Source organism: Cetorhinus maximus, chromosome 22, assembly GCF_964194155.1.
Source record: "Cetorhinus maximus chromosome 22, sCetMax3.hap1.1, whole genome shotgun sequence".
Lineage (NCBI taxonomy): Eukaryota > Metazoa > Chordata > Chondrichthyes > Lamniformes > Cetorhinidae > Cetorhinus > Cetorhinus maximus.
In genome coordinates, this window is record NC_135900.1 from 35,026,878 (window position 1) to 35,037,930 (window position 11,053).

The 11,053-nt window shown below is 36.9% G+C and overlaps 1 protein-coding gene across 1 annotated transcript; it reads left to right on the plus strand.

Annotated features, from left to right (window-relative positions):
- Window positions 1-219: 219 nt before the first annotated feature.
- Window positions 220-1,347, plus strand: gpr85 (G protein-coupled receptor 85). Its single transcript, XM_078567577.1, has one exon. It carries the CDS (start codon window positions 220-222, stop codon window positions 1,345-1,347), a length of 1,128 nt encoding a protein of 375 aa, XP_078423703.1.
- The last annotated feature ends 9,706 nt before the right edge of the window (window positions 1,348-11,053 follow it).

The following is an 11,053-nucleotide window of genomic DNA, read 5'->3' on the forward strand; positions in this document are numbered from 1 at the left end:
ATGGGGTGGATATTATAGATGTCTATAATGAGAATGGTGCCCGGGTAGGGCCGGACATACTATCGCTATATGTTTTTTTTTCCCCATCTACATCTCTCCATTTACATAGAGGAGCTGGACTGGGAGCTGAATTTTCATTTTTAACTGCCGCTTCCCCCTCCATCATGATACTTCGCCACCGTGGCTGAGGCTATTCCCAGATATCTATTGACAGTATCTATGGCGAACTACAGCCATGCAGCTACTGGGAGCAGCGAGAACCTTTTGCAAAATGTGTCTCCTTTGGCGACGTTCTTCAAGCTGACATCCCTGGGTTTCATCATTGGGGTCGGGGTGCTAGGGAACCTTCTCATTTCCTTCCTCCTGGTCAAAGACAAGACCCTGCACCGGGCTCCCTATTACTTCTTGCTGGATCTCTGCTCCTCCGATATCATCCGTTCGGCGGTGTGTTTCCCCTTTGTGTTTCTCTCGGTGAAAAACGGCTCCTCCTGGCCCTATGGGTCCCTCAGCTGCAAAGTGATCGCCTTCGTCGGGGTCCTGTCTTGCTTCCATGCCGTGTTCATGCTTTTCTGTGTGAGTGTCACCCGGTACATCGCCATCGCCCACCACCGTTTCTACTCTAAGAGGTTGACTTTCTGGACCTGCCTGGCGGTGATCTGCATGGTCTGGACCCTGTCAGTGGCCATGGCTTTCCCTCCAGTCTTCGACGTGGGAACCTACACATTCATCCGGGAGGAAGAGCAGTGCATCTTTGAACACAGGTACTTCAAAGTCAACGACTCCCTGGGCTTCATGCTCATGTTCGTGGTGATCGTCCTGGCCACTCACATCGTCTACCTGAAGCTGATTTTCTTCGTTTACGATCGGCGCAAGATGAAGCCCGTCCAGCTGGTGCCAGCGGTCAGCCAGAACTGGACTTTCCACGGACCAGGGGCCACTGGGCAGGCGGCTGCCAACTGGATCGCTGGCTTTGGCCGGGGACCAACTCCCCCGACTCTGTTGGGGATCAGGCAAAACCCCCAGGGCCAGGGCATGAGGAGGAGGCTGCTGGTCATGGACGAGTTCAAAACAGAGAAGAGAATAGGCAGGATGTTCTACCTGATCACCTTCTTCTTCGTAGCTCTCTGGTGCCCATACCTGGTAGCTTGTTACTGGCGTGTTTTTGTGAAAGGTCCTGCTGTTCCACGTGGTTACCTGACGGCTGCTGTCTGGATGACTTTTGCCCAGGCTGGTGTCAACCCATTTATCTGCATCTTCTCCAACCGGGAGCTAAGACGTTGTTTCAGCACCAACATCCTTTACTGTCGAAAATCTAGGTTACCAAGGGAACCTTACTGCGTTATATGACCATTTATACTGTTTGTGTCTGAGATTTATTCGACGGAAATTACCCTGATTTTATCAGGCAACAGGCGAAGCAGTAATTGTCATGGTCTTGCAGGAGTGGAGCCCCTTCTGGAAAAGGGCGGTTCATGAAGAAGTGATGGATCAACCTCCGCAGAATGGTCCTTAATTTATTTCTGCTACTCTTGTTTTAACGTTGAAGGTATTTTCAATACAATTTACGTAAAAGAAAATAATACTATTACCATAAAGTCTGCACATTATTTTACATTTGGCTTTGTTTCTGAAGTAACCAATGCAGAAATCATAGACTGCAACCTTAGAATATATATTGAGAGCATTAGACTCCTTTTGTATTTTTTAAAAAGAAACCTTTTGAATCCATTGATTAACACCAGACAAAACATGTTTACATCTTTTTTGAGTTAATCGAAAGTGACAGAATACATATATCAGTTGAGTGGTGGGAATGCATGAAAGAGTTAATGTTTGAACATGTACAAATTAGTCCTTTCAACTTTCCCTTTAACCCCACATTGGATCCTGGTTTATTCCAACTTGATCTAGATACAGTATTTTGTTTTCACCCTGAATAAGTATTTATTTCTCTGCCCAATCACATTTCTGCAGAACAGCACACACTGGATATCTGTTTCTATATTATTAGACAGCTGTCATGTCCAGAACAGAACAAGTTAGTATCAAACCCTGCACAATTTGTGAAATATTTATTCTATGGATGCATATTGTTTAATCCTGTCTTTCATGTCCCAGCTGTGAGTTTCTTGTCCTATTAAGTACTCATTTTCTCTGGTTTCTGAAAAGGTGAAATAATTTAACCAATTCCCTTACTGTTAGGAGGTTGGGGTGTGTGCAAAATGAAATGCAACTGCATCTGACAAAATAAATGTGTGGGATTTCATCAACATTTTGGAAATAAAATGTATGTCATATTATATAGTTACCAATTGAAATTAATCCAACTGCTCTTTCTTGAAATTGAAAATAATTATTTTTTAGAAGTTTACGAGTATGCATAAAATGTCAACCTGATGATTCTTTGTAATTAGTCTAAAAGAGTTAACATCTGATGGAACAAATGAATGATTGAAAGGAACCATAAGATTGATTGAAGGCATAATACCAAAGAACCCCTGTGTACTTTATCGTCATTAATGTTTAAATTAAGTAACATTCTTTGTATGTGTCTGTGTTAATATAAAATAATTTTATCATTGCAAAATCAGAGACAAAAAATGTAAAGTTGCTTGTGGGTATTGTGTGTGTAATGACATAATAGTGAAACTAATTGAACCTAAAACGTATTAAATACAAAGCCATATAATTCATGACCTTTGACCTTTTCATAATAAAATTTTTTAAAATTCTGTTTCCATTTTAAGTTGTTTTTGTTCCTTTATTCCCCCATCTCTCATATTTTTTTGTTTCTTTAAAGCTTAATTCAACTTCCATTTGTCTTTCTTGCGCTTTTCACATTTTCATTTTTGTTTTTAATCAATCCTTTCATATAAACTCAAAATAGTCGACCTCCCTTCCCATTTTTATATTTGCTTATTTCTTCCTATCATTGTGTTTTTAATTTCTTATTTTCCTTTTTCCTTTTTATAGTTTTCCTCTTTTTGAATCTCTCATTCATTACGCTAATTCTTTCCTCACCCATTTTCTGCTCCTTCTTTGTTGTATTTTCCAGTTCAAATTTGTTTGTTTTCTTCACAATATTTTTAATTTCATACTTCCACTTTCTATTATCACTGTTGGCCTTCACTATGTTATTTTCAAGACTTTTCTATAGCACTATAAGATTAAAGCGAGAAGCCAAGTACCTTAATTTTTAATATCATCTACGAGATTAGTGTTCAGGAAATAGCAATCTTTCAGTGACTAAAGTCATTGATCAATAAAAAGAAAGTGACTCAAAATTAACAATACTTTACCAGCTATAATTTAAATATGTTGCCTTTACAGCAATTCTTTATTTTCATTTCTTAAAATATAACAGAATGTTCTAGGTGTAGGCACACAGTAGGTGTCATTTGCTTGATTAAGAAGACCTAATGGAAGAGTGGAATTCAAGTCCCAGTTTCGGCTGCATCCAACTTGCTTCTTACTGAGTTGTGAGTTGCTTATCTCAGGTAGGTTATCACAGCAGCAAAGAAGCAAAGCACTGGCCTAACAGGAGTCACAATGCCCCATATACTGCCATTGTTTCTGTTAGTGGTCATAGCTAATTATAAAGAATAAAAATAAATTACATTCATTAAGATCTAACTCTCAGGAAGCAGAACTGGTGTATTGGATATGTAACAAAGATCTCTGGATAATTTTCTCCTTTTTTGTTAGTAAAATTCATTTGAGGGTCAAAGGCTCTGAATTAGGTTTGTTTTTGCTTTAGTATCATTTTCATAATTTAAGCATCCAGCCTAATCAGTGATCTCTGTGTACTTTGGTTGAGTTAGACATATGAGTGTCGGTAGATGGATAGCATTACAAAACTATGATGGAGTAACAAAATAAAGTTGAAGAAAGCATTTTTATCTTCCTTTGATATATATTTTATTGATTTCATAATCTTGCCACAAATACCTAGCAGAAAATAACTCCATTGTTAATTTGACCCATGTTTAGGGCCTGATTTTATTCTGGAGAAGTGAACGGGTTTTGAGTGAGTTAAAATCAGGCCCTTAGAATCTAAAATTGTAACGCAACGAAACATGTTGATTTGTATTTTGTTTCTGGTTTCATTCATTTGCAATTTGAATCGCTCACATATCTGAACCCACAGCCTTAGCAGTTTCTCATTCTGTTATAGTTAAGTATATAACATATGCTTGATACAGAACAATATTGGTGTTTGATTACCTTGCAGCTACTGTTTGGAAGTGCAGCACAGACTTTGAGATTTCACTGATAAGCCTATAAAATATCATGACAAGCTGTACGGAGGCTGGCTGCACATTCTTTTTAATATTTCTATTGTGATTGACGTATATTTTACTGGTTTTATGATATGTTGTGATTTCAATTAATTATCAACAGATGGTTTACACTATTCCTTTGTGAAAACATTTCATCACTGTAATTTCCTGTTTGATACGTTTCAATCATCATAATTTAACAAATTGCATTGTTTCATTTTTGGCTGTTTAGCAGGAGAATGCACTTTTCTCTCACCACAAGACATTGCACTGAAAACTGCTGCTGTTAGATCATCTGTTGTATACCAGTGCCATCAGGCAATTATCTATATTTGCAAATTACTGATTAAACAATGCAACCTTGTTATACTGTAAAGACTGCTCAACAAAGAGCATGTGAATATTTGTTGAAATCTTTTGTTCATAATAATATGGTACCACTGATATATATGCTATACAAGAGCTATAAAAATGGAACGATATTTTCACATTTTTATTTACTCCAGTAATATATACATTCCCCGAGGAAATGTTCTCTTCATAGCTTTGGGGGCTTTTTTTAATTTTTGTAAAAATTGAGCCTATGCAACTTTCTTGGTGAGCTACTTGAGTCACATGATAATATTTAGGGAACTATAAGCAAAAGCAACTCCAATAAGAAACAAGTCTTATCTATCACTATAAACAGCTAGGTCACTCAATAAAAGAAAAATGATTTTGAACGTGAAGGTCGGGTTCAAGTTCTCTGTCCTTTGGGGTTTCAACACCTTATAACTAAAATTACAGAAGCCTATAAATCTACTGCCAAACAATCAATATATATATAATTTTAAATGACTGTGGATTAATATTCAATATTTTCCTTTCATTCTCTTTCAGTTGGGAGAGTAAATTAGTTATCTATTTTCCCAAGTAATCTTATTCAGCTCCCACAGAAAACTCCAATCCTTTCCTCCATCTTAATGCCCAACCAAGATGCTTGCTCAGGTTAAGTTAATGGATGTGCAACCTGAGTGTGCTGTCTAAGCAAGAACTGAGCATCAACCCATAACTGATTTGTCATAATACCACATACATCCACTTGCCCAACATTCTCCAGCTTTGTCCCTGCCCCTGCTGAAAATCTTTCTCTTGCTTTTGTTACTTTAAGATTTGATTTCATGAAAGCTCCCTTTATTGACTTCTAGAGTAGTCGCTGCACTAAATTAAGCCTGTTGAAAACTCCAACTGCTTGCATCCTGTCCATCACTAGGCCCCACATGCCCATCACTCAGTAAGCACTTTTAAATATCACTTCAATAAGAATTTAATTTATGTGAGATGCTTTGGAATACTTTGAGGGCGTGAAAGCTGCTTTCTAATGGCAATTTCTTTATTTCCTTCTTTTTTCTTCTTAATTTCCATTGACTCCTTTCAAAAATTCAAAATCCTTCTATGGCCCTATTGGTTGGCCACAGCTAGAGTATTGCATCCAGCTCTGATCACCACTCTTAGGAAGGATTTGATGGTTCTTGAGAGGGTGCAGAGGAGATTTATCAGAATGGTTTCAGGGGTGAGGAATTTTAACTACAAGGTCAGGTTGGAGAAGCTGTTTGTTCTCCTTGGAGCACAAGAGGTTGAGGGGAGATTTGATAGAGGTGTACAAGATCAGGACAGATTTGGATAAGATAGACAAAGATAAGCTGTTCCCATTAACTGATGGTACAAGGACTAGGGGACACAGATTTATGGTTTTGGCCAAGAGATACAGGGGGAAATGTGAGGAAAAACTTTGTACTCAGCGGTAAAGCGAAGACAGCCAATGATTTTAAAAGGAAATTGGATGGGTATTTAAGGGAAATAAATTAGGAAGGCTATGGGAATATAGCAGGGAAATGGAACTGACTAAGTTGCTCTACAGAGAGTCAGCATGAGTTGAAGGGCTGAATGGCCTCCTTCTGTGCCGTAATAATTCTTTAACTGTGTGATTCTGTAACTCTATATCATGTCACATCTCTACAATCTCCTCCAGTCCTACAGCCAGTCACAACCTATGCTCTCCCAACTTCAGCTTACTGTGCACCATTCCCTCTTTCTCTCCCCCCACATCCACTCCTCCCACCCCACAGCCCCACCAAGTCACCGAGGTTTTAGTTATTGAGATCCAGGACTCTGGAATTCTATTCCTCAAGCTCTTTGCCTTGCAATTTCATTCTCCATCTTTAAATGTCTCCTCAACCAGTCTTTACAACCATGCTCCTGGCCAGCTGTCATAATTCTCCAATCTCCACTCTAACAGCCTGTACTTTCATATATAAAATGCCTCGAGTCTATTAATATATTAAAGACACTATACAAATCCAAACTTTATTGTCTCCAATACCTATAACTTTTAGGCAAAGGTATTAAGGATTATGAAATTAAGTTGGGTAGTTAAGATACAGATCAGCCATGATCTAATTGAATGGTGGAACAAGCTCAAAGGGCTGAATGACCTACTTCTGTTCCTACGTCTTTATGCTTTCTTGAGAGAAATAACCTGAGTTTGCCTGGTCTTTCATCACAGTTCAGTTCCTTAATTGCAGATATAATCTTAATGATTCATAGCTATACTTTCTCCAAGATCCCAAGGTGGGACATTCAAAAATGAACACAATATTCCAAATGCGGTGTGACTAAAGTTTTATACAATAATGGTAGCATTTGTTTATTCCATTGTGTGATCAATTCCTGCATCCACTTGGTACATTTGGTACTGGCAAACAAGATTTTAATGACTTCTATACATTTTTTGTTGAGCCATCACAATGGTTCTCAATTTGCATTTTACGCTTATCTGCCATTCTTACATCTGTAATGTACTACCTTACACGTTATGTTAAACAGCATCTGTCTTTGTTCTGCCATTCGGCTAATTTACTTACATATTTCTGCAATTCTCTGCTTTCTTTGCAATTCACCTAACCTAGTTTCTTCTGCTATAGCTTATTATATCCAGCAGTGCACTTGACTTGCAAAAATATAGAGAAAGTGTCCATTTATTTCAGAAATTGGGTGATATGGTGATTTTGGATCTATGATCACAATGTGAACAAGAGAATTTAACTATTGCCATCAGTTCACTTGGTACTTTTAGTAAGGTTGTTCTGTTAATAATTACCTGCCCTAGCTTGTGTTTTTGTTGAATGCAACTAATATTAATAAACTGAAATAAATTGCAACTTGATGGATCAAATATTCATTCCATATTTATTTAAATGTAAATAATTAATGTTATTGGTCTTCATATAGGTCAGTAGTGACACTCTCTACCCATTTCCTTAAGCTACCAAATGACTTTTGCTGAAATAATGATAACCGAGAAATTAAAGTGACTGGAAATTTTAGGCCTAAATCACCCAGTAATTTATGTAATGTATATCATATAACTAAGCAGACCACTGTAGTCCTTTGAATCATGCATGATTTGAGCTTGGATAGAGAAATCTATCAATTGTTGCTTATAAAATTGAAAATGGAATTATGCAACATATTGAATTAATTTCAATTTTGAGCAACAGAAAATTAAATAATCATATATGCATAATTATCTTATCATGAATCCACCTGGTATGACCAATATGTATTTTGATGTGTGGATTTGATCTTTCAGATCCTAATCCAACCAAAAAATGTATTTTCAGTAACAAAACATTGACATTTGTTTGTTGATTTTAGTTTTTAAGTTTGATAATCATCTTTAAAAATATCCATTTTTACTTAACTTTATAAAAGTATATTTTCATATATGTTTATTATTAAATGTTATAATATAGATCGAAAAAAAATCAGAATTGAAGAATATTTAATTTGCAATATTCTGAGCATAAACCAAAATATTAGTCTTTTGTTGGATAAGTGTGACCACAATGAGGCAACACATTTAAACCTTAATATCCTACACCACAGAATAATTGAGTATGAGTTTGCACCCCTCTGCCCCCAATTGTGCCACTATTAAGTTCCAAAGCCATTCACAAACTATTTAGTGGCAGAACAATGAGCGCTCCAAAGCAAGTCAATTACCAGTCCCCTCAGACAAGCAATGTACATTTTGGAGGTCCAAACAATAAAGAGAGAAAATAAGTGAGAGAAAAATGAAGACTCTCAGTCTTAAATGTATATATAGAATGTTGTATTTTGTCTTTATTAGGGCAAAGAATGTCAGTGTTGGGAAATTAGGCACTTTCCTTTTAACCCCAGATCAAGGATAATATAGCTTATAAGCAATGTTAAAAACTTGCACTTGTACAACACCTTTCACTTTCCCAGTACATCATAAAAGTGCAACACAGCCAATGAACTGTTATTTGGCAACTTGAACAGTTGTTTGCCATACAGCAAGGTCCCACAAACAGCAAATGAGATAAATGACTAGTTAATCTGTTTTTGATGATGTTAGTTGAAAAAGTAACATTGGTCAGGATGCAAGGAGAACTCTTTGCTCTTCTTTAGGGTCTTTGTTTAATGGTAATCTGAAAGACAGCACTCCCTAAATATTGATGAATTGCACTGAGGTGTCTGCCCTAGATTACATGCTCAGAACCTGAAGTGGAGCTTGAACCTTTAAGTGTCTGACTCTGGCAAGAGTGCTGCTACTGAGCCAAATTAACAAATTTTTAAAAATCCTTTGCTGTGTTTTAGCAGTGTGTTTTCATGACAATATCAAAACTCCATACTAGTCTTTATTTTTTAAATGATACATATTTATAATGTTATTTTGAACTGAAATAGCTTGGGGTGAGACTTTGGGTCAATGCCAATGTTAGCATCTGCTTCAGAGCATTCACAATCAAAGCCAAATTTTAAATATTAAATTAACAACGCACTATGACAAAATGACAAGGTTTCTAAGCATGCTACCTAGCATCAGTAAAATCACTCTATAAGATTAGAGAATGGTTTTAATTTTGCTCAGGAGTATGGCTAATTGAATTGCATATTGTAAATCAGATTAATACATTATCACAAAGCCAAATTTTCTTTCTCCACTAGAAACTGCACCAGATACCTTACTTTTCATAATCACCTTGTTGTACAGTACCGTACATTTCACAAATTTACCAAAAGTAGCTTGGTTGAGACTGATCAACTTTATTTAAGAAATGCAGCTTTTGTTCTGACACATAGTCATGTTTATGGGTGTTAACTTTAATTACTAGCATTGATTGTTTGTGTTTGCAAACCTTTAAAATCAAATACAGCCAGAATTGAACGCGAGAATGACATATTATGAATTCCAAGAAAATACACTACAGATGATAGGGTACAGAATCCTCTTAGGATTCACCACACATTCCGCTCTTAATCAGAGCTGAGGCTATATGAAAAGATCATGTCCTGGAAGAAGATGGAGCTGTAGATGATGAGTAGTGACAGAAGTCTGAGAATAAATTGTTTATTGGTCTAGTTGTTTGACGAACATGGCAACTAATTAAATAGGCACAACATTTTACTAGATGAAGAAATATAATTTGAACAAACTCAGTTCCTGAAAACATAACATAGGCCTATAATAGTTTTTATTATTCTATTTTAAATTGGGTATATTTTTAAAAAGCCAAACAGAAGTGAAATGAACTCACTGAAAAATTGAGAGAAAGCTGCTACACAGTGACAAGTTATACATCAAGTATGAAACTGCATGACACTCTACAGTTATCATCATTAAATACTTGATGCTTACCAATATATTCATAGCATCAATTTCAATCACACCGCTGTAATTCAACTATTCCCGAATGAAATGTGATCATCTTTTATTTCAGTTCCTAACATAATCTTGCCTACACACAGTATGCAGTACAATGATGTCATATTGCAGAATTCCAGGATCAAGGCAATTATTAAAAGCATATTTAAAAGGCAAATAAACTGATTGTAATATTTTTTTAAAAAACAGAGGAGGATTGAAGAATGCTCTTCCACCAGAAAGATTTACTTAAAATTCTGAGTATTATTTATATATAGCCATGCTTGCACTGAAAAGTAGCTGGCAGATTGTGAGGTTAATAATACATTGGCCCAGATTTTTTGGTCAGGGGAAAAATGCCCAAAAAGATCTGGTGGTGGGGGGGTGGGGGCGGGTGCGTGGGCAGCGTGTTGGTGGTAATTGGTCTACACTAGCAGCATAAAATGGGCTTATAGTGAATTGGCAGCTGATTATTTACTGTGCCTGAACTTCTTTCCGCTGAATTTCGCAGGACAATGGTTCAAATGCTCTTTGGAGTCTTGTTTCCTAGTTACACTGTTACTTCTGCTTAGATTGAAATTAAAAATTTTGTCAATATTTTCCAAGTCAATGAAAAATAAAAACTGGGTTAAAAAACAGCTACTGATGCACTACTAGCCCATTTTGCATTGTTGGTGTACCCCTGTTTCACCCACCACCATCCTCCATCTCCACCCCACCCCCTCCCCCTACCCCCCACCCCCACATCCCTAGCAACCTCTGTGACGTGGTTTCACTTCTCCTGATATTGATGTAATTCTGACATCAACTATAGGGATCTTTGACATCCAGCAACAGTGGTGTCATCAAAGAGTGTTGAACAGCCAATCACTTTGAAGAATTCTCAGACAGCAAACCAGGAAGCAAAAAGGTCAACATTCTCTCTTCTTGTGGGTCCTGGTGACGATCATCTCCTTGAAACATTAACGTTGGATTGTCTCTTCACAGATGCTGCCAAACCTGCTGAGTATTTCCTGCATTTTCTGTTTCATTTCAAATTTCCACCATTTGCCCTATTTTGCTT

What these genes read in the sequence shown, in the direction of transcription:
- gpr85 (XM_078567577.1), top strand. Translation starts at nt 220, where the DNA reads ATGGCGAACTACAGCCATGCAGCTACTGGGAGCAGCGAGAACCTTTTG.